Source organism: Cryptomeria japonica, chromosome 2 (assembly GCF_030272615.1).
Source record: "Cryptomeria japonica chromosome 2, Sugi_1.0, whole genome shotgun sequence".
Lineage (NCBI taxonomy): Eukaryota > Viridiplantae > Streptophyta > Pinopsida > Cupressales > Cupressaceae > Cryptomeria > Cryptomeria japonica.
The window spans coordinates 92757221-92776645 of NC_081406.1; the positions used below are offsets into that span (position 1 = coordinate 92757221).

General features: G+C 33.4%; 1 protein-coding gene across 3 annotated transcripts in view; it reads left to right on the forward strand.

Annotated features, from left to right (window-relative positions):
* LOC131078800 (pectinesterase-like) overlaps nucleotides 1-13122 on the forward strand; it is a 33917-nt gene extending 20795 nt beyond the window's left edge. The window contains exons 2-4 of one of the 3 annotated variants that reach the window (XM_058016563.1): nucleotides 4352-4380; nucleotides 11084-11764; nucleotides 12437-13122. In XM_058016563.1, coding sequence (XP_057872546.1) covers nucleotides 4352-4380; nucleotides 11084-11764; nucleotides 12437-13122 — 1396 coding nt within the window. Of the gene's footprint in view, nucleotides 1-4351; nucleotides 4381-11057; nucleotides 11765-12436 lie in introns of all 3 variants that reach the window. The other 2 variants (XM_058016562.1, XM_058016561.1) reach the window with 2 other exon arrangements.
* The last annotated feature ends 6303 nt before the right edge of the window (nucleotides 13123-19425 follow it).

A 19425-nucleotide genomic window follows, 5' to 3' on the forward strand; every position in this document is an offset into this window, starting at 1 on the left:
AATTGTTGCATGCTTCATTAGCATCCAACATGCACCATAACTCCTCCAATTCAAGCTCTAATTGTTGAAATTCCTTTTGTTGATCCTTTGTTAGATTCTTCTCTCTACCTCTATTTAATATTTTTTTCTACTTTGGTTATCCTTTTTCTTGCATTATAGTATAACTCCATATGTAGATTCATAACCATATCTACAACCCTTAAATAGAGTTGCAACTCTTTCCCTCTCTTATGTTCTGGGTGGATGATTCAATGACCATGTATTGACATTCTTTGTTCTCTTCATCCTCTCAAAATAATTAACAAACAAATTGTAGTGCAAATCTCCAACTTAATGTTTAATAGGCTAGTAAGAAAATAACTTCAAATCTCAACACTCTTGAACTTAGGATAACACATTGATACCAACAAACTAACTGCTATGAAAAAACCTAATGATCTTTTCAATGATTATTCATATAATTAGAAATATCCATAATATTTTGTAAGACTAAGTACCCTTGAACAACTCAAATTGTAAGACTAAACGCCTTTAACTACAACAAATTTACTATACCTTGATCACTTACAACTCTTATGAAGAATCCTCTGTTCCTAATTTTTTTTTTTGGTAGTTAAATTTCTAGAAGGGCCAACTCCCATTAGATTTATTTTAAAAAGGTTTAACAAAATCCATAAAATATATAATGGTTCCCAAAATATAATAAAATAAAAAGACCATAATAAGTTTTTTCAAACAAAAAAAGATCCAAGCTAACAAAAAATGGATCTACTACCAGCCTAAAACTACCCAAATATATACTACAAAAACCCAAATAGAATAACCATAGACTTGACAAAATGTACAAGAATGTTTGACCTCTGATAGACCCTTGAAGCAGTTCTCTAGTCTTCATCAACCCCCTTGTCTAGATGGATGTCCTTGGCTTGTATATCCCATTTGATCCCCTCTAAATGGACGTAGGATTTAACCCACTTAGGGTCTTCATTGGTCTTGATCCTCGTCCAATTTAAAAGGAATTCCAAACCCCTGAATGCCACATGTTGTTTGTCTTGGAATTCCTCCTCCTCATCGAGCAGAATAAGGGGGAACTTGGGAATGTCAAGATGTCTCTTATAGAAATCCTTAGGTATGGGAATGCATTTAAATTAATCGATGTTCATCAACACATCATCTATGCCACCAAGACCTAGCCTTTGAAGAGCCTCACACATAGCATTCTTTCTTTTTCTTTGCTAAAACCTAAATCGAATGAAATCACCACAAAAATTAAGGAAACATTAATGTTTACCCTATATTTATGATCTGCAAATAAGAAATCATTCCCTAGAATAGTTGTCATTGCATGAATAACAAGTGGGTGGTCATACTGCATGATAGCCTTCAGTCTCATATCTCCAATCTCTCCAAGGAAGGCCATCAAATATTTTTGTAGTCAGATGAATAGGGGTATTCATATCCCTATTCTACAATTGTCAACCATGTAAAATTACTTTTCCTCCCCATTTTATCCAATTTATTGCCAAACAATATGTCTCTTACTATTTCAGTGTTAAAATTTAGAAATTTTTACAAAACCAAAAAATACGACTAAGTTGTTTGAAGTCCGCCGCCCCTTGATGAAATGGAAATTAAAAGGTCATAATGATTTGAATGCCTACAAGGAATATCACCTCCTACACACCCCTTCACGTCACTTGGATATTAATTCCCATCCTCTACTTTTCCTTTCCTTGCTATCAAATCACTTATAAAATCTATGACATCAAACTCAATACCAAATCGTAATTACCTAGCAAACAAACATTACAAATATGGCTTCTTCTATTGAGTTATCATTAGGCAACCCCCATAGTTGAGTTCTCACTCTATGTTATATTTTTATTCCGCCATAGAAGTAACTTGATCTACCAATCTTTCTACCACCTTCTACTCCCAAAATTTTATGATGCTCTGATACCAAATTGATGCATATTTTTTCTTAGACCCTACAAGATTAATAATCACATACCATGTATAAAAAAGGAAAGAATAGAACAAACAATAATAATAAGGTTGTATACACATGAGAAACACTTTTATAAAAATATTTATTCTGAACACGGAAGATTAATCGATACATCTCCAAATCTGAATCCTATAATTCTTGCCTTCCCTTTTTATTCAACAAATAAATCTAAGGCTACCTCCTTAATAGTAAGATGAAACCCTAAATTTCTTAGAAACCTAATTTATCTCCTACAAAGATTAAAAAGTCTAAGAAATAATAGTTCTAAACAAGATAATCAACTCCTGATTTAACTCCTATGCAAACAACAAAATCTAGGAACGACAGTTAAAAAGAGGAAGAATCGACTCCTAATTTGACTCCTATGTAGACCACTCAACAAAAACTGTTAAATGATATTTTACATCACCAACAGAGGTAAAACACATGTAATTTTAAATGGAAAGTGATTGAGAATGTCTAAAGTGTGTATGCAATAGGTGTTTCAAAAGGTTAATATATGTGTTTTGACCACATGAAGTGAAAAAAAGGTAAAAATATCTAAGTGGAGACTTCACCAATGTGAATGGATCAACCTAAAAAAGGGTAATTAACTAACTAGATATGAAATGAACCTACTTACATTAGCATACATATCTAGGTACACCCTAGTTACCTATTTATTACACCTATGCATGTAGTTATTCTCAATAATACATTTCCACCATTTTGGCATATTTTTTTCCTAGTTCTATCACAAAAGTATGGTATTGAATCCACTCCAATGGATTTTATTCCTAAGTTTTTAAACTTTAAATTCATTTTTTGTTGATTCCCACCAATTTCACTAGCTACCATGAGCTAATTACTAGACATTTCCATGTTTTATTGTATTTGAACATATTGTATTGTATTGTATTCATTTATCATACTATAACATTTGAGTGTTAGTCAAGTTTAAGAAAGGAGAACTCTAAGTATAGCTAATTTGGAGCATTAAAATGTAGTCACGCCTAAAGAACCATTTGCATGTCTAAAGATTGGTCTCCTCAATATTTTATAGGAGTGTAAAGATAGTACCATCAAGGGGTTACCCTAACATATCATGACCCTTGTACTCCCACGATATTTCCTAGCTATTTATAAACATTGTAATTGATTAATAATTAGATTGGTAAGGAAAATTAAGTGAATTAGAGGGTAGGACTACGCATTATACAAGATCATTTTGTGGCTAAAGATTAAATATATGCCCATGAAAATGAATCAAACCTATAGACGTGACCCTTCAAAGAGGCGATGATTGTTATGATCCTTAGGCAAAGTATGGACATAGATCTATCATTTCTAGTCTTGAAACATACAAATTTCTTTACATTATCATAATTATTTTAATGTCATCATTCTTAAGGCTAAATAACCTATCCTTTATATTAACTTTACTATATACCAAAGGTGTATTACATTCACATAATGGATGCAAAAATATCCATCAATAAAAAACTAGATGCATTTAATTTGACATGTTTGTGATAATTAAATGCATGAAAAGGAAAAATATATATTTTATTCATTTTCTCTTATCAACTCTCAACTACCACTCACTCTAAAACTGATGAATCAATTTTGTCTATTCCATCATGCATTGGGGTAACTTTGTAATTCTTAATCTAGTATTATAATAATAATATAATAATATGATAATACATTAACAATATAGTCTTATAGATTTTTTGCTTTAGTCAAGAGTTTAATAGAAATATAATAATATCTTAATAAATATTTAATATTAATTACAATATCATACAATAATAATAATTTAACATTAATTACAATATAATAATATAATAGGTTTTTAAGTAGAATAATGAACAAATATGATATCTTTCAACGTACTTTACCTATATTAATCTAAATATAGGTATGATAGTACAATAATATACCTTCCATTCTATTATCTTAATTGATTTATATATTTATTTACGAACATTCATTTTAAATAATGTAAGAAAAAAATTTAAAGAAAGGACTATTTTTCCTTCACTAAAATTGAATTGATGAGATTCAATAAAGCGTTATTACAAATTAAAAATGAAAAAAAAACTAGTAAGGTAAAGCCTACGATTTAAATATTACTTTTGGATTGGAACACCTGTATTGGAGACTCTAATTAGGGAATAAGACTTACCATTTTAAGATTTTAAGTCTTCCCACCCTTAATATGAATGCTCTTCACTCGAGCACTTGTATTGGATGTACTACGTGTCTTCTACCTACTAGCCAACTAGTTAGAATTTAATGACATAAATAAAAGTGGAAATCATTTATCATGCCCATTAAAAACAAGAGCTATAAGCAGCATAGTTCCTGCCAAGCACTGGCAAGCAGGGAATGTTGTTGTTTGGTGTGGCAGAGTAGTAGTCAAATGAAATAGATTATTAGTACAAATTGCAGTTAACTATAAGTGCAAGTAGCAGAGCCATTGGGAAAGAGGAGATATATTAGTACGTGCAACATCCATCTAACAAGCATACATAACACTTATAAAAGAACCAAGCATATAGTGATAGTTCTGATACTTAATGTAAGTACAGATCCAATAGCCAACAAGATGAGAGGGCGGGGGGTGAATCATACAAACTTAATCATCCATAAAAACATCAGATTCAACCTCGATAACATATATATCAGTCATATAACCAAAACTGTCAATCATGCAAACTCAAAAGCATATGAACAATATAAACCTCATAACACCAGATTTAACGTGGAAACCCAAATAGGGAAAAACCACTGTGGGATTTTGGACCCACTAAGAAATATACTCTTCTAGAGTATGCTTGGTTAAAAGCAAATCCTGTTAAAGATTACAAACACATTGCTAGATGTGACCCGGTTAAGGGATTTCCCTCAGATCTGTTAGGATCTTCACTTTGTTGGAAGTGACCTTGTTAAAGGATTTCAAACACTCAATAAGAATCTCACCTTGCTAAAGGATTTTACAAATAAGACTGTTAAGTCCACTCGGTTAAGAGATTTTCTGCTACTTCTCAAAATAACAGTAATAAAAATATGTCTGCAACTTCACATCTAAAAATGTTGAAGCAGATTCTTATTTGCTCAATACAATCAATTCATAGGACTTATCTTGTCCCTCTGCTAGGCTATATACTCTGTTATCAAAACAAGTCTTCAAGCTTCTGTGCTCAGTAATCACTATGTAGCATCCTTGTGCATACACTTGCCTGCATATATTGTTTATCAACAGTTTCCTATTTATAAACAATCTTCCAACCGCTTAATCTCCTTGATCACATTTCCCATGATCAATCATAGCCATCAGATCTTCAATCTTGTCTAGGTTCAATGTATCCTTTGATCTGAAAATGTTTTACCTTGCCTTGGAACTTTCATTTTCACCTTGAAACTTGTGTTAGGGTATTGTGGTTCAATCTGAGCTGTAGATCTTCCTGTTGATCTTTCTTTACCATAGATTCTTTAATCAATCTTCATACACAGCTTACCAATCGTTTAATTCACTCCAGCTCATCAGCTTCCTTCATTAAATATCACATGTAAACATTTAATGCATTATGTTATAGCTCGGTTGTAACTCAGTAAATACTAAACTTCACTCCGTAGACATTCTGCCTTCATTAACCGATAGCGATAACCTTAGGGTTTACCGACTAGGTTCTTTGCTCGGTAACATAGTATAGTATTAAGCTTTCAAACAATAGCATATGTAGGATATCAAAACAATCTAAACATCATGATCTCATCATTGTCTAACTTGGTAATAGTTGCCCATTGAATAACTTATCCCCTTATTCATCATATTCTTTCTGTGTCTTTTACCGACATCTTTATACTCATCAAATCATACTTCTTAAGATATGGCAACATCATACTGAATTAGCAAATTAATTTCTTGACATCAATGAAAAAAATAATAATATCAAGATAATAAAACATCTTTAATCAGTTATATTCATAATCATCAACAACCTTCTCAATATCCTTATTGAAATGCCAACAATCTCTCATTGTAATTGGAATGCCAACCTTCTTCTTGTCTGTTATAATTCCAACATATAGAACATTGCAATTCAAAGTGAAAGACTATATATATATATATATATATATATATATATATATATATATATATATATATATATATATATATATATATATATATATATATATATATATATATATATATATATATATATATATATAAGAAATGCATATATTTAGTAAATGTATCTACTTCCATTCTAATCATATTGTCAACTGATTTAACATAAGATGATAATACAAAGTGGAAGAAAGAGATATATATTGACATATATTTTCCAAATGTTTGTCTATTAACTATGCTATACATTTTGAAGACCAAACTAGGCAAACTAGTACAATGATAAAAATATGTAATTTCATTTGTTTTTTTTTGAATCAGTAATTTTTTTGGCTATTTGGGGCTTTTGTGTGAGCTTCCTGGCTGTTCAGAGCTTTTGTATTAAAAAACCAACAAAATTAACAACATGAAGATTAGCTAAAATAGTCCACAGAGAATTTAAATCTCATAGGAACTGAAGTACACATTGTACACTACAAAGGAAGGCATCAGAATACTGGAACTAAAATGGATAGAAGCATAGAAATATGCTATAGTAACATGATGTAAACACTTTGCTTCAACAAATTTTTCTTAGATAAACATCTTCAATTTTAAAGACCATACAACTAGGGAGACAAAATCTCCAACTTCAATTTTATCAACAATTCATACAAATTGCTAAAATAGACCAAAAATGAAAAATAGGGTAAATATTCCATAGAAGAGTGACAAAAGAGAAATAAAAAGGACAAAGTGAAAGGCAACAAACATACCTTCCTTTGTTAATTTCGGTTGTTATCTACAACAAAATCGGTGCCAAAACAGATAATCGATGTTGCAATTTGGAAAACCAACATTAACAACCAAATGCAAATATCAAAATAGTTTAATCTGATATAACTCAATTAATTAGTTCAAAATATGTGAACTCCGTCTTAAAACATAAATCCATATTTTGATTTTTAAATAGCCTGGTACACCAAAAACTTGTAACTTGGCAAATAGACAGGAAGCTTTATGACTGAAATCAAACTAAATTACTAAGTACTTTGCTCAGAAATGCTTGCAAAAGGTTAAGCATCGATGCTTATACTTGCATAAGGTTATCTAATAGTTGCAGAGATCACAAGTCAACAAACCATTTAAGCATTGGACCACTTCCACTTTCATTATGAGTGGTTGCAGCTTCTCAATCTATTATGTTATACATGCTCAATAGCTACCAAGCTTGCCTAATTGGCAATCTCTGAATTTGTTAGGAGTTGAATCTACTTGTGTAATATATCGTGTTTGGCTGAATGAGGGTTTCAAAATTATAACAATTTTTAATAATTTATATTTTTTTGTAACAATTGGTTCTTTTTGCATTGGAGGGTATTCTAAGAATCATATCATATTGGAAGGGTTTGAATCTGCTTTTGGGAGTTGACTATTTTGACTGATAATTTTTTTTGCAATTTTCATACTACTAATCAACATTAATTTTAGTAGGATTTGCACCTACACAACCATAAAAACACTAGAGGAATTTTCCTCTCAGCGCTATGGTTATTTCCCGAACTTGTGATTATGGGGTTGAGGCACACATTTCTGAGTGTAGAGGAAATTGATTATTTTATGTTGAATTCCCAAAAATATTATGCATAATAATCACAATGTCATGATCTGCAACATCATGGCAGTAATGGTAAAAATCTGACATGGGTTTGAAAGAAGGAAACATATAGAATACATGGCAATCACTTAGCCCTTAACCAGTACATGTTATTAGGAAATCCCTAAATTGGCCATACCCCAATACAAACCCCACTTGCTTTGTTCTATATTGCAAAACCATTAAGAGAGAAGGTAAAGGTACAGACAATTAAAAATAAAGATAAGATAATAACCTAGCATGAGTACAAAAATGAGATGCAGGGAAAAGACAAACCTAAAGCACAGATCCACCAAACAATTACCAATATTGCACAAATTGATGCCCTACAACCTCCTTATTGGCAAGTTGTGATTTGATTATGATTATTCATCATCGTAAACTTCAATTTTCTCAAGCAAACAACCTGCTCATGGTTTGTATGACCAAGATGAACTCAAGACATGTTTGATTCACGTGTTGAAGGCAAGAAAACTACAGATACATAATATACAGAGGATTGAATAGACAATACAGATGCAAATAAAGATTCTATGTCAATCCTAAGAGAAAACAAAATGAGTATAAGGAATATCAATAGGGGAGACATATTCCCTTAAACTTATCCAAATATGTTAGATGCTTATATGTTTTGAAATCTTGACAAAATTTGGAGATTTTTATCAATAAATGCCAATTTTGCAGGAAGAAATGTAAATTGAGAAAAGCGGCCATTTTCATTCAACGAGCTCAAATCTAAAAGGCTGGGTATTGGAAAGATGATACATTTAAATATGAAGCATTGAAAATTAGACAAAATCATTGCTAGATTTCAAAAACTTTGAGAATGGACATAAAGAAAAATTAGAAATGATATATCAAGAACTAGATAATGTCCACACCAGTTTTTGAAAGCTCACTAATCGAACAGAACTGAGCTAGTCTCAAAACTTGTACTTTTAAAAAAGCTAGGCTATTTTACATGAGCTTAAATTTAGGTCCATGACTAAAGCTCAAAGAAAATCGAAGTAAAAAGACTTAGGCATTGGAATTATGGAGAAATTCAGAACCACATTACCTTAAATGGAAGAACAAAAGACAATACCTGCTATTAAATGGCACAAAAAGCTTGTTTGTGGAAAAGAAAATAGGCATTTGAATAAGACTTTGGGACACTGAGGAACAAAGGTAATCATAATTTAGGGCGGCCATGAAACACATTGTTATTTGCAATGGAAGTCAAATAAACATTTATTTGCAATGAAATTAAATCATTTGCAGATCAAAACATTGCAATTTGAGTTCATCAGAAACTAGATAGCCCAGGACTGACAAGTACAAACAAAGTAACAAAACCACCAACCCATAAACTAGAATTTTACCATGGGAAGGAGGCTCTTGAAAGAGGCGTAAATCTCTTTACCATTATAAGAACCCATTTTGCAAGTGGAGGCTTAGGCGAGAGACCCAAAGTAAGTTGCCTGTGTACTTTATCATTCTTTACCCAAGAAATTCCCCTGCAAATCAAATTCAAAAATTTTGGTTATCATGGTGAATAAAATCATCAACATAACACAACGAAAGCAAAACCCACATTTGACAAGAAAAAGGGTGAAAATCCTTACTCTCTATTGGCAATAACACGCGCAGTAAGAGTGGAGCCATTGTTTCCACCCCATCCCAACTCAACCCACGCCATAGAAGAAATGAATGAAAAAATGTGAAGACATAAGAATGTGGACTTTTTGCAAAATGCCTCGCCAAAATGTGGTCTCATGGCATTGTATGGAGGTTTGAAACATGATATGGGCATCTGAACAACATCAAATAATTTTGTTAGAAGTAATAGTTACAAAATCTCTTCTTGAGCTTCCTGCATGTACGCAAAATTTTTTAGCAGAGACAATGCACATATTCTACTTTGCAAATGCCATCTACCACCTACAACCTTTTGCAATTTAGCCTTGTTTAGAATGTAACTGTTTTTCCTAACAATCTGTCACTGACAATGATCCCGATAGGTGTGCATTCTCTCTAGTTGGGAATCGAGTAGGCCTCTGTAAGCCACCTGCAACCTTGATTGGTAGGTGCCAAAAATCTTGGTATCACTATTTGCGGTAAAATATACATAGGTTTCATGGATGCATACATAAAATGAGAAATACCGAGAAAAATGCGATTTGTGATTGGTTCATTGACATTGTATTAATCACTAATTAATGAAAGAAACCTTCGCTATAATTTCTTGCGAGCAAGAACTAATAACTGAATAAATACAAATAAATTGTCCAATTAATTATTTTCTTACATTTTTTATTAATTTGTGCTAACATGGCTATTATAAACGTTGCAACTTGCAAGAATCTCTGAATCTTCCTCCCCCAAAACAATATACACTTGTAAGGTATCTTTCATTTGAGAGAAGTTAGGTTTCTTGAGGCATTCAACAATTGGATATTAATCATTTAGGCCATGGTTGTCACCATTTAGTACTTTAAATATTATGGTTTGCCGAGTATTTTATTTCAAATATGATATATTTTATTTGGTCGAATGCATGTTAGAGAGGAAACTTATCTGTTTATGAGCTGCATTAGTGAATGCGACACAGGGTTGCAACGCGTGGTATCATCTCACTGGAGCAATAAATTATAGAAGAATTCGAAATTTCTTCTTTAAAATGACCAGATTCTACACTAAGAACGTGGCTTACTCCATCCCCTGTCATATGTAACGCAAGTCGAGTTTGAGGAAGTCATTTTCAGGACAGAGAGAATTATATTAAATCTTGTCTCTGTTTCGTTGCAGGCGAATGTCTGACAAGCGCGCTTAGTTGAAATGTGCTTCTAATATTCCAAAGCTGACTTATTTAATTTTTGCCGATTGACAGCGGTGTCAAGTTCATCGTGAGAATCTGAGCATAGGTTGGTGAGATTCCGGGTTAGGTTCGATGCATCAATTTTCCATAACAATCTCCTACAAAACACCATCGCTCTAATTTTCCATGCCAGTGCTCTCTAAAACTGCCCTCGACATAATTTTTTCTTGTGTGAGAGTTGTTAATTGAGAAAGAGAATTGCAATGGCCTGTTCAAAGTTGATGCTTGCGTTTTTCTTGGTCTGTTTAACGTTTGTGCAAATAAAAAGCGATGGACTTCATCACAATTCTCTTCAATCTGCCTGCAATATGACGTTGGATCCCAAATTTTGCATCTCCGCCATGACGACGTTTGCAGGGTCATGGCAGGGAGGCTCCAAAGATCTCGGAAGAATTGCGCTCAAGCTGACCATTGTCGAAGCTCGAAAAGTTTCCAAATTTCTTTCTGGACTGAGTCGGGTGGCAGTCACTCCAAGGCAACTCGGTGCTCTCCAAGACTGCATTCAGCTCTTTGATCTGACTTTAAGCGATTTAGAGAAATCTCTGTTAAATGTTAGCAACTCTAACAGTAACTTTTTGGCGTGGAGGCAGGCATTTGATGTTGAGACTTGGCTGAGTGCAGCTCTGACCAACCAGGCCACCTGTTTGGAAGGGTTTCAGGAGGCCAGTGGAGGTCGACAAATAAGTTTCAGTAGCAATTTGCGTAATGTATCGCGGCTTCTCAGTAATTCTCTGGCCTTGGTGAAGAATATTTCTGTTGTGGGAAGACACCACAACCGACGTTTGTTGTCAGAAGAAGGTCGTTCAAATCGTGAAGAATTCCCGTCCTGGTTGTCATCTGCGGATAGAAGAAGACTTCTACAGGACGATACCAGCGATAATGCCATTTTAGCTGACAGTGTGTTGACTGTGGCGCAGGACGGCACTGGTAATTATACAACAATAAACGAAGCCATCGGCACCGTTCCAAACAACAGCCTGGATAGATATGTGATCTATGTGACAGAGGGCGTGTACGAGGAGTATGTAGAAATACCCAGTTACAAGACAAATATTATGTTGCTGGGAGATGGGATTAACGCCACTGTGATTACAGGAAACAGAAGCGTGGTAGATGGATGGACTACATTCCACTCTGCAACTGTCGGTAAGTTCTTGCGCTCTTTTTCATGATAATTGATGGACTTTGAAGAACGCTTTCCCGAGTTCTTCTCTTCTCTGTTTTTTAAGTTAACTAAACGAACTGGTAGCCAGTGGTTATAATTCGATGAGCATCTTATAATTTTTGGGGCTGTTCCTTCGTGTTAATGAGATTTCGATGTTACAGTCGTTATTCGTGCTTTTCACCAACTCAGCCATCAATTAGAACTTATTTTTTACCGACTTTTAGTGGTATTGTATAAATAACTATTGAAATATGTTGTGCAACCTTTTGTAATTTCCAATGCAGATCCTTAGGCTTGATAAAACTAAAACTACTCTATTTTGAGATGACAAAATTAGTTATATACTTAATTATAAAATAGCATCATAATTGATGACAATACATGAAACAATTGATTAAGAGAATATTTGTATTTGAATTAAAACAAAAACAAAAAAAATTGTTTGCTTATCTCTTCTTCTATCTTAAAATAATAATTTATTTTTTTATATTTAAAAGAAAATTGTGCAATTAGATAGCTTTTTCATCTAATTCAATGTGATCGAATAATGCTTTCCTAGAAAATTTATTTTTAATTGAACAACGTATCTGTCATCTCAAGCGACTTAGTTAATTCTGACTTTTATAGTGTCGATGAATTATATTGTATTGCAGCCGTTGTGGGCGCAGGATTCCTTGCTCGGGATATCACGTTCGAAAACACGGCAGGCCCGGATAAACATCAGGCGGTTGCTCTCAGAGTCGGCTCCGATCTCTCAGCTTTCTACCGTTGCAGCTTCCTAGGTTACCAAGATACTCTTTACGTGCATTCCTTTCGTCAATTTTACAGGGAATGTGATATTTACGGCACTGTAGATTTCATCTTCGGGAACGCTGCAGTAGTTTTTCAGAGTTGCAATCTTCTGGCCAGAAAACCAATGGCGAATCAACAGAATACATTTACAGCTCAAGGAAGAAGCGACCCGAATCAGAATACAGGTATTTCCATTCAAAATTGCAATGTTAGTGCCGCACCTGATCTGGTTGCAGTAAAGAGTTCGTTCGAAACATACTTGGGGAGGCCATGGAGAGAATATTCTCGCACGGTTTATATAAATTCATTCATAGACGACGTGGTTCACCCCCGGGGTTGGCTGGAATGGTTGGGAAACCAGTCTTTGAGTACGCTCTACTATGGTGAATATATGAACTGGGGAGCAGGAGCAGGAACTGCAGCGCGCGTTCAATGGCCTGGTTATCACATCATGAACATTTCTGATGCTCTAAATTTTACTGTGGCGAATTTCATATCTGCAGATACGTGGTTAAATACTGTACCCTTCACTTCAGGCTTGGCATAAAAGAAGTGATGTCCCTCTGCGAATCATATTGGGCTCCCTACGCCACACGACGAAATGTTTTTCAACAAAAGATGACCAAAAACCAGGAAGAATGGAGCCTGGAATTGGCAGCCACTGCTGCCTGTTAAATTGATTTTTTTCCTTTTTCTTTTTTTGTATTTTTAAACTGTTGGATCTTCGAATCGCATTTCATTTTATGGGGTTAACAAATTCATAGGTTTCCAATATTTTTAATTTAAAGGGTAAGTTCTAATAGATTATTGAGTTTCGTTGTATTATTCTATCCTTCTAATTGTGAGCAGTTTAATTGGCACATGAAAAAGGAATGAAACTATTTTCAATATTGATAAACAATTATAAAAAGATGATGGGATTGAAGGTAAAGTTTATTATAATTAGTGAATAGAAAAATATATATTGTACTTTTTAATTGAAAAAGTATTGTATTTAAGTAATAAAGCCAAATTCAGAATTCAAAACCAGATCGGTTGTGAAAATTTTGAATGTTTCACATGTCATATTGTCAAGTCCTTATACCTTTCATCACCATGCTTGAAAGCCTTTTTTTTTATTAGGTCTAGTATGCAAAGTACTCTTAGATGCATGTTTCAAACCACTAAGAGAATTGATTGGAATGAAGAAGGGGGTGACAGTTTTGACGAAAAAGTTTTACCACCAACTAGTTTTTAAAAACAAACTAAGTGCCCCAATAAGTGTGTCGTTGCTTATGCTAGCCTTTATCAATAACCTTTCATGGGATTTCTACATTGTATTGGCGAGTCTAAGTGTGTGTAAGGACTTCCTAAATTAGAACATAAAATAACACATTATAAACATCAATTGAGCCAGCTTGTTCAAAATATAAGAATAAAGAAATGTTATTAAATTTTGACATAATGTCTGTGTACGTAAGCCCAATGAATTGGCACAACATAAGGAAAGTGTTTTATTTACATGAAGACTATAAGGTCAAGTACAACAAGCACATAACTTAAACCAATTCTAACAAGTACTCCTGAACCATGACCTCCACTTGAAAACACTACAAGAAAGAACATTATTAGAGTGCTTTACCACCCAACCTCAAAGTATATGCTTCCTCGAATCCTTCTAATCAAGAATACCTTACCCTACACATGGATGGCTAACAATCTATACCAAGAGGATTGACGGAATCTAGTGCAACATGATATATCAACATTCTAAATACTAAATAATTATATAATGATATGGCAAAGAGAAAGGGAGTAAATGATCAAATAGAAATCATTTACTAATGGTCAATAAGATTTAACCAAAGCATCTTTTTGGTTTCACTAGCGATAGGTAGATTTGAAGTAGAAACCTACCCTTCTCTATTGCTTCGTATTTGGCATCCACCTGATATTGACAACTAATAACTCAACCATACATAAATGTATATACATCAAGTGTATCTAATTGTCAATTATGCACAAACATCAAAATGATACAATCAAAATATTTATTAAAATACACACAAGCATATTTCTTGCATTTCTAATTGAAGTCAAAGCATATTTCAATAACACAATGTTTCATGAACTATTACTTAACTAATTAAGCACGAGTCATAAATAGATGTCATCATGTGATGTAAATAGATTACCAACATTATATTGATTACATACATGAATATAAACTATGATATTTGTTAAAAATACTATATGTTAATGACCAATGAACATGGTATTAAAATAAGCTAGTGAGCTTGACACAGGGGCATCAGGAGCCTCATAACATGCTTTGTTGTCACTTTTTGGTTTGCAGGTTGGATAGGTGTTCTTGATTCTAATAAGGTCATTTATGACCATTTGAGATCATTCTGATCCATTTTAGAAAGTTATAGGTCATTTGGTCAAAAGTTGTAAAAGTTGCTACAAAATTCTCAATATTGCAACAAAAGTTGCGAAATTGTTGTAATTGTTCAAATATGGTTATATGGTGGTTGGAACAGTTGTGAATCTCCCAACTCAAATTTGGGGGTTGGATATTGTTGGAATGAAAGGAAAGTGAAAATTGACATAAAATGAGACTATATTTTCCAAATTTTACTATTTTTCAGTTTGAGTTTTTTATCCATTACGGACATGTACGGTATAGTATGGGCTTTAAACCAATGGGAAAATTTTAAGACATGAATCTATTTTAATATATTTTTGGTTTGGTGACTGCAGTTCGGAACCTTGCCTAGGGTTTCTAACAAGCTTATTTTTTTCAATATCTCACCTTCCCACCATTGGAAAATCACAAAAACTGGTAGGAAGGTCTACACACATATGTTCTTAAATTTTATGAAAAGAAATTGGATCCCTGAAAGATGGGATTAAAGGAATTGCTGAGAATTTCATGGAATCCCCTGAGCCCAGTAAAATTGAGAAGATCATGAATATGATCCAGAAAACTTCTCAAGATGTTGAAACTATGAAGGTTGACCATCAACACAAAATTGAGAATCTGGAAGAGGATGTGAGTGACATCAAGGAAAACCTGAACAATCTAGTGGAAATCAGTAGGCAGACGATGAACAATAGTGCTAATGGTTTGGAAAAAAATAATTCCATGATGATTGAATATAGAATTAGGACCATCGCCAATGACCCTCCCTTGGGAGAAAAGTGGAAAATGAATTCCTCAAAGGGTGGACCGAGTGCTACTGGTGGGAAGACCAGCTAGGGTCTTTGCACTAGAACCAGGAGCTGGAGCCAGGACTAGGGAACCTCCAGATTCATCATGGAGGATTTGGAGAAAATTAATAAGAGGATTATTCAGAAAAATACTGAATTGATGCACTCTCTTGGTTGAGTGCTTTGCCTTATTTTTTGGTTCAATTATTTTGGTTTTTTGGCTTTTGGTCTGTGTGGGGTTTGTCCCCTGTTTTACTTAGTTTTTCTGTCTGGTTGGCTGTTGGCTTTGGTCTGTAATACTCTGGGTTTGAGGTCATTGTAAAACCTGTTTATCTTTATAAAAAACTTGTTGGTTTTCATTAGTTATTAAGTGTTGTCCTCCTACTTAAAGTGTGATTACCATGAACACTAATAGCACAAGGTTTTTTGATCTTATAATGCTTTGTTTTGGTTTTCTCAATGGAATAAATGATTGTATAGACTATAAATATATTATGTAAGGCTTGAATATTCCCACCTTTATATGGAAGTGAATCAAATTGAGAATTTATTTCTGTTATGCCAATGTAATGATAATTTTTAGTCCTTGGCAAAGAGGGTTTGAAGTGTTAAAGTTTGGATCGAGTTGTTTGATTGAGAGAGTTTCTTGGTAGGTTGTCAAATTCAAGTAAAGGGGTTTTATCAATCAATATTGAATGGGAATATTGGGAAATGGTGATAAGAGTATATGCCCTAATATACTAGTGGTAAGGTGACTAGGAAAGAACACCACAGATGCATTTAGGTTGTATAGATGGTATCATTGTGATTCTTTTTGTACTTGTTGATTTGAATTCCTTCCTCTGCATCAGAGCTACATTTATTGAACTTGATGATCTATGATCATCAAGATAAAAATTAAATTAAGTAAGTTAATCATCAACAACAAACATGTTGTTTTAATTTTTGAACATAGTTTAGAATACCAAACTCTTGGTATATGTTAAGTTCCTAAGTTTATCTTCCTAGTTTTAATATGCAATCTAGCTTTTAAGAATATAACTCGGGATTGAAATCGAATGGATTTCATAGAGCTATGATGTTTCTAAATTTGGTGACAAGGATCTCAATCTTCTAATTTTCTCCTCCACAAACAATATTTAAGGCAACACTAATAGACATTTATGAGTTCTTGTGGATTTTAATGAAGTAAACTATATCTTAATTGATCACAATAATAGGACTACTAATATTTAAGATACAATCTTCAATTTGAAATTTGTTTGCATCTAAAAGATAGTTACTCCTTAAAAATAATCCCATGATACATTAAAATTTAGAGAATTAAAAAGGTATATTATGTTCCTAAAAAAGTATCTTATACAGATCTTACATATTCATGTACTGGGTTAAAAGATCAACATAAGTATGCCTCCATGAACACTCTTATCTAAAGTAAACATATATACAAATAATAGACAATATTTCTCCATACTAAATAATATACATCTCTTTCTCATAAGGATTATTATATTTATACAAATCAAAGAGTCTTTTAAACAAGATTATGTTCTACACATATAATATATACATTGATCTCTTAGAATACCAAAGAAGATAATCTTTGTGTTAACAACTTATAGCTTTTCATTAAGAGTCATTCAAACAAATCACTATTCAATGATAATTCAATAAATCTTTTATTAATATTCTTAATACCATTTAAGCTATAAAGTAGCATTATCACATTACTATTCTGATTAGATAAAAATGGGAGAGGTTTGAACCTTTACATAACAATCATAGAGATAAAACTAGGGGACTCACAAGGGGTGAGAGTGCCTAATAAAAGAACCAACTAAAACAAAAGAACCAGAACTAGCTAACAACCAAAAATAAAAAATAACAAAGAACTAAACCAAAAATCAAAAGGCACCAAAAAATGAACCAAAACCACCCATTGAAGACACGAACCAATAATCTACCTAGTGGGGGGTCTTTTTCATCTTGCCAATCTTGACTGAGCACTTTCACCTTCTTAAAGAAAGACAATATTTTGTTAGAGCCATTACTTGAAGAGATAGGTAAGGACTCAAGAGTAGTCTTGACCCTAGAAATAGTATGCTCCGATGTAGTGGTGGAATACAATTCCATGTGGTACTTTTTCTTCACATGAATTCTATCAATCTCCTCTTGGATGGCTTGTAGAGAAGCATAATATTTTTTCTAGCCATTTCCATGTTGAGGAACACCATCCCATAGAACTTCCTCTTGAGAGTCTCTTGGTTACCTTGAAGCTCCAATATGACCCTGGTAATATCCTTCCTACCATCCCCCTATTCCACCTTTCTACTAAGAGCTTGAAATTACTCCTCCATCACTTCCCATTCCTCAAAATTCTTCACTAGCTCATTAGCCGCCACCTATACCCTTTCATCTTTTTCTTCATTTGCCCAAGTGGAGGCTCTAGCATCAACCTTATCCAACACCTCCAATCTATTTATTTTCTTCTTATAAACATTGAGCTAGGTGAGGAGCCAGTGATTAATGGCTTGATATCTATTTTATGCTTTGTATAGTTAATTAACCTTTTCTACTAAATTTTCTAAATTCCAGTTCTATGGGGAATTAATAGGGGAGGGATGATGGGAACCCAAAGAAGGCATTGAAGGGGCAACATAGTTCATATTAGGATTATCCAACACCCACTTAGATCCTATGGACCAAGAAGAATAAAATTCCTCGAAAGCAATTTCCTTTGCATCCAGATCTTCGACAACAATTTCTTTGATGGAGGGCAAGGGGTTTCTTATTTTTAGTAGAATAGTTAAGGTTAATTTTAGTAGGGGTACCTTTAGACTTATGATTATCTTTGCACTAGGGGGATCCTTGTTTTTTGGGATTCCAGAAAGTTCTACAACCAAAAGGGTTATTGGAGGGCCTACTAGAAGCGGTAATAAGCAGGGGAAAATTATTGACTCTATTAGTAGTAGCTTCAAAAACCTCCAATTATTTTTGCATGTCATAGAGTTGGGTTTCAAAATTCTCTTGTGTGAAAATATTTCCAAAAGAAGACTTTCTTCATAAACATAGATTCATCTTTAGTAGTTTCAATATACTAGTGACTTTGAACATAGCCATGCTCGAAATATTGGAACTCAACCATTGGGATACTAAGTATGTAAAGTTGGTTTGATGAGTCCACATGATTTAAATAATAAAAGGGAAGAAAATTTTAGGTTTGTCCATGATCCAATGAAAAAAGATAGGGTGGTGGTCTGAGCCAAAGTAGATCTAGGAGGAAAGATGATAATAACCAAGAATATCCCATGGGGAAGAAAGCACACTCATCAAGTTGAACTTGAATGATACCAACACTTGATCATGGATTTTACCAAGTAAAATTGATGCCCCCCAAATCTAGATCAATCAATTTACCTTTAGCCAAAAACTCTTGAAGGTCTTACATACTGTAAAAAAACTTAGGGATTCCTCCGATATTTTCAAAGAGATAAAGAGGAGTGTTAAAGTCCCCCATTACCATCCATTTAGAATCCTAGAAATAAGATCATAGAACAAGAAGTGAATCCCAAAGACCCCTTCTTAAAACCAAGTTATTTGGAGCATAGATGTTAGTGAGGATTCACTCCACTTAAAAAATTTCATCCATGAAGGATAC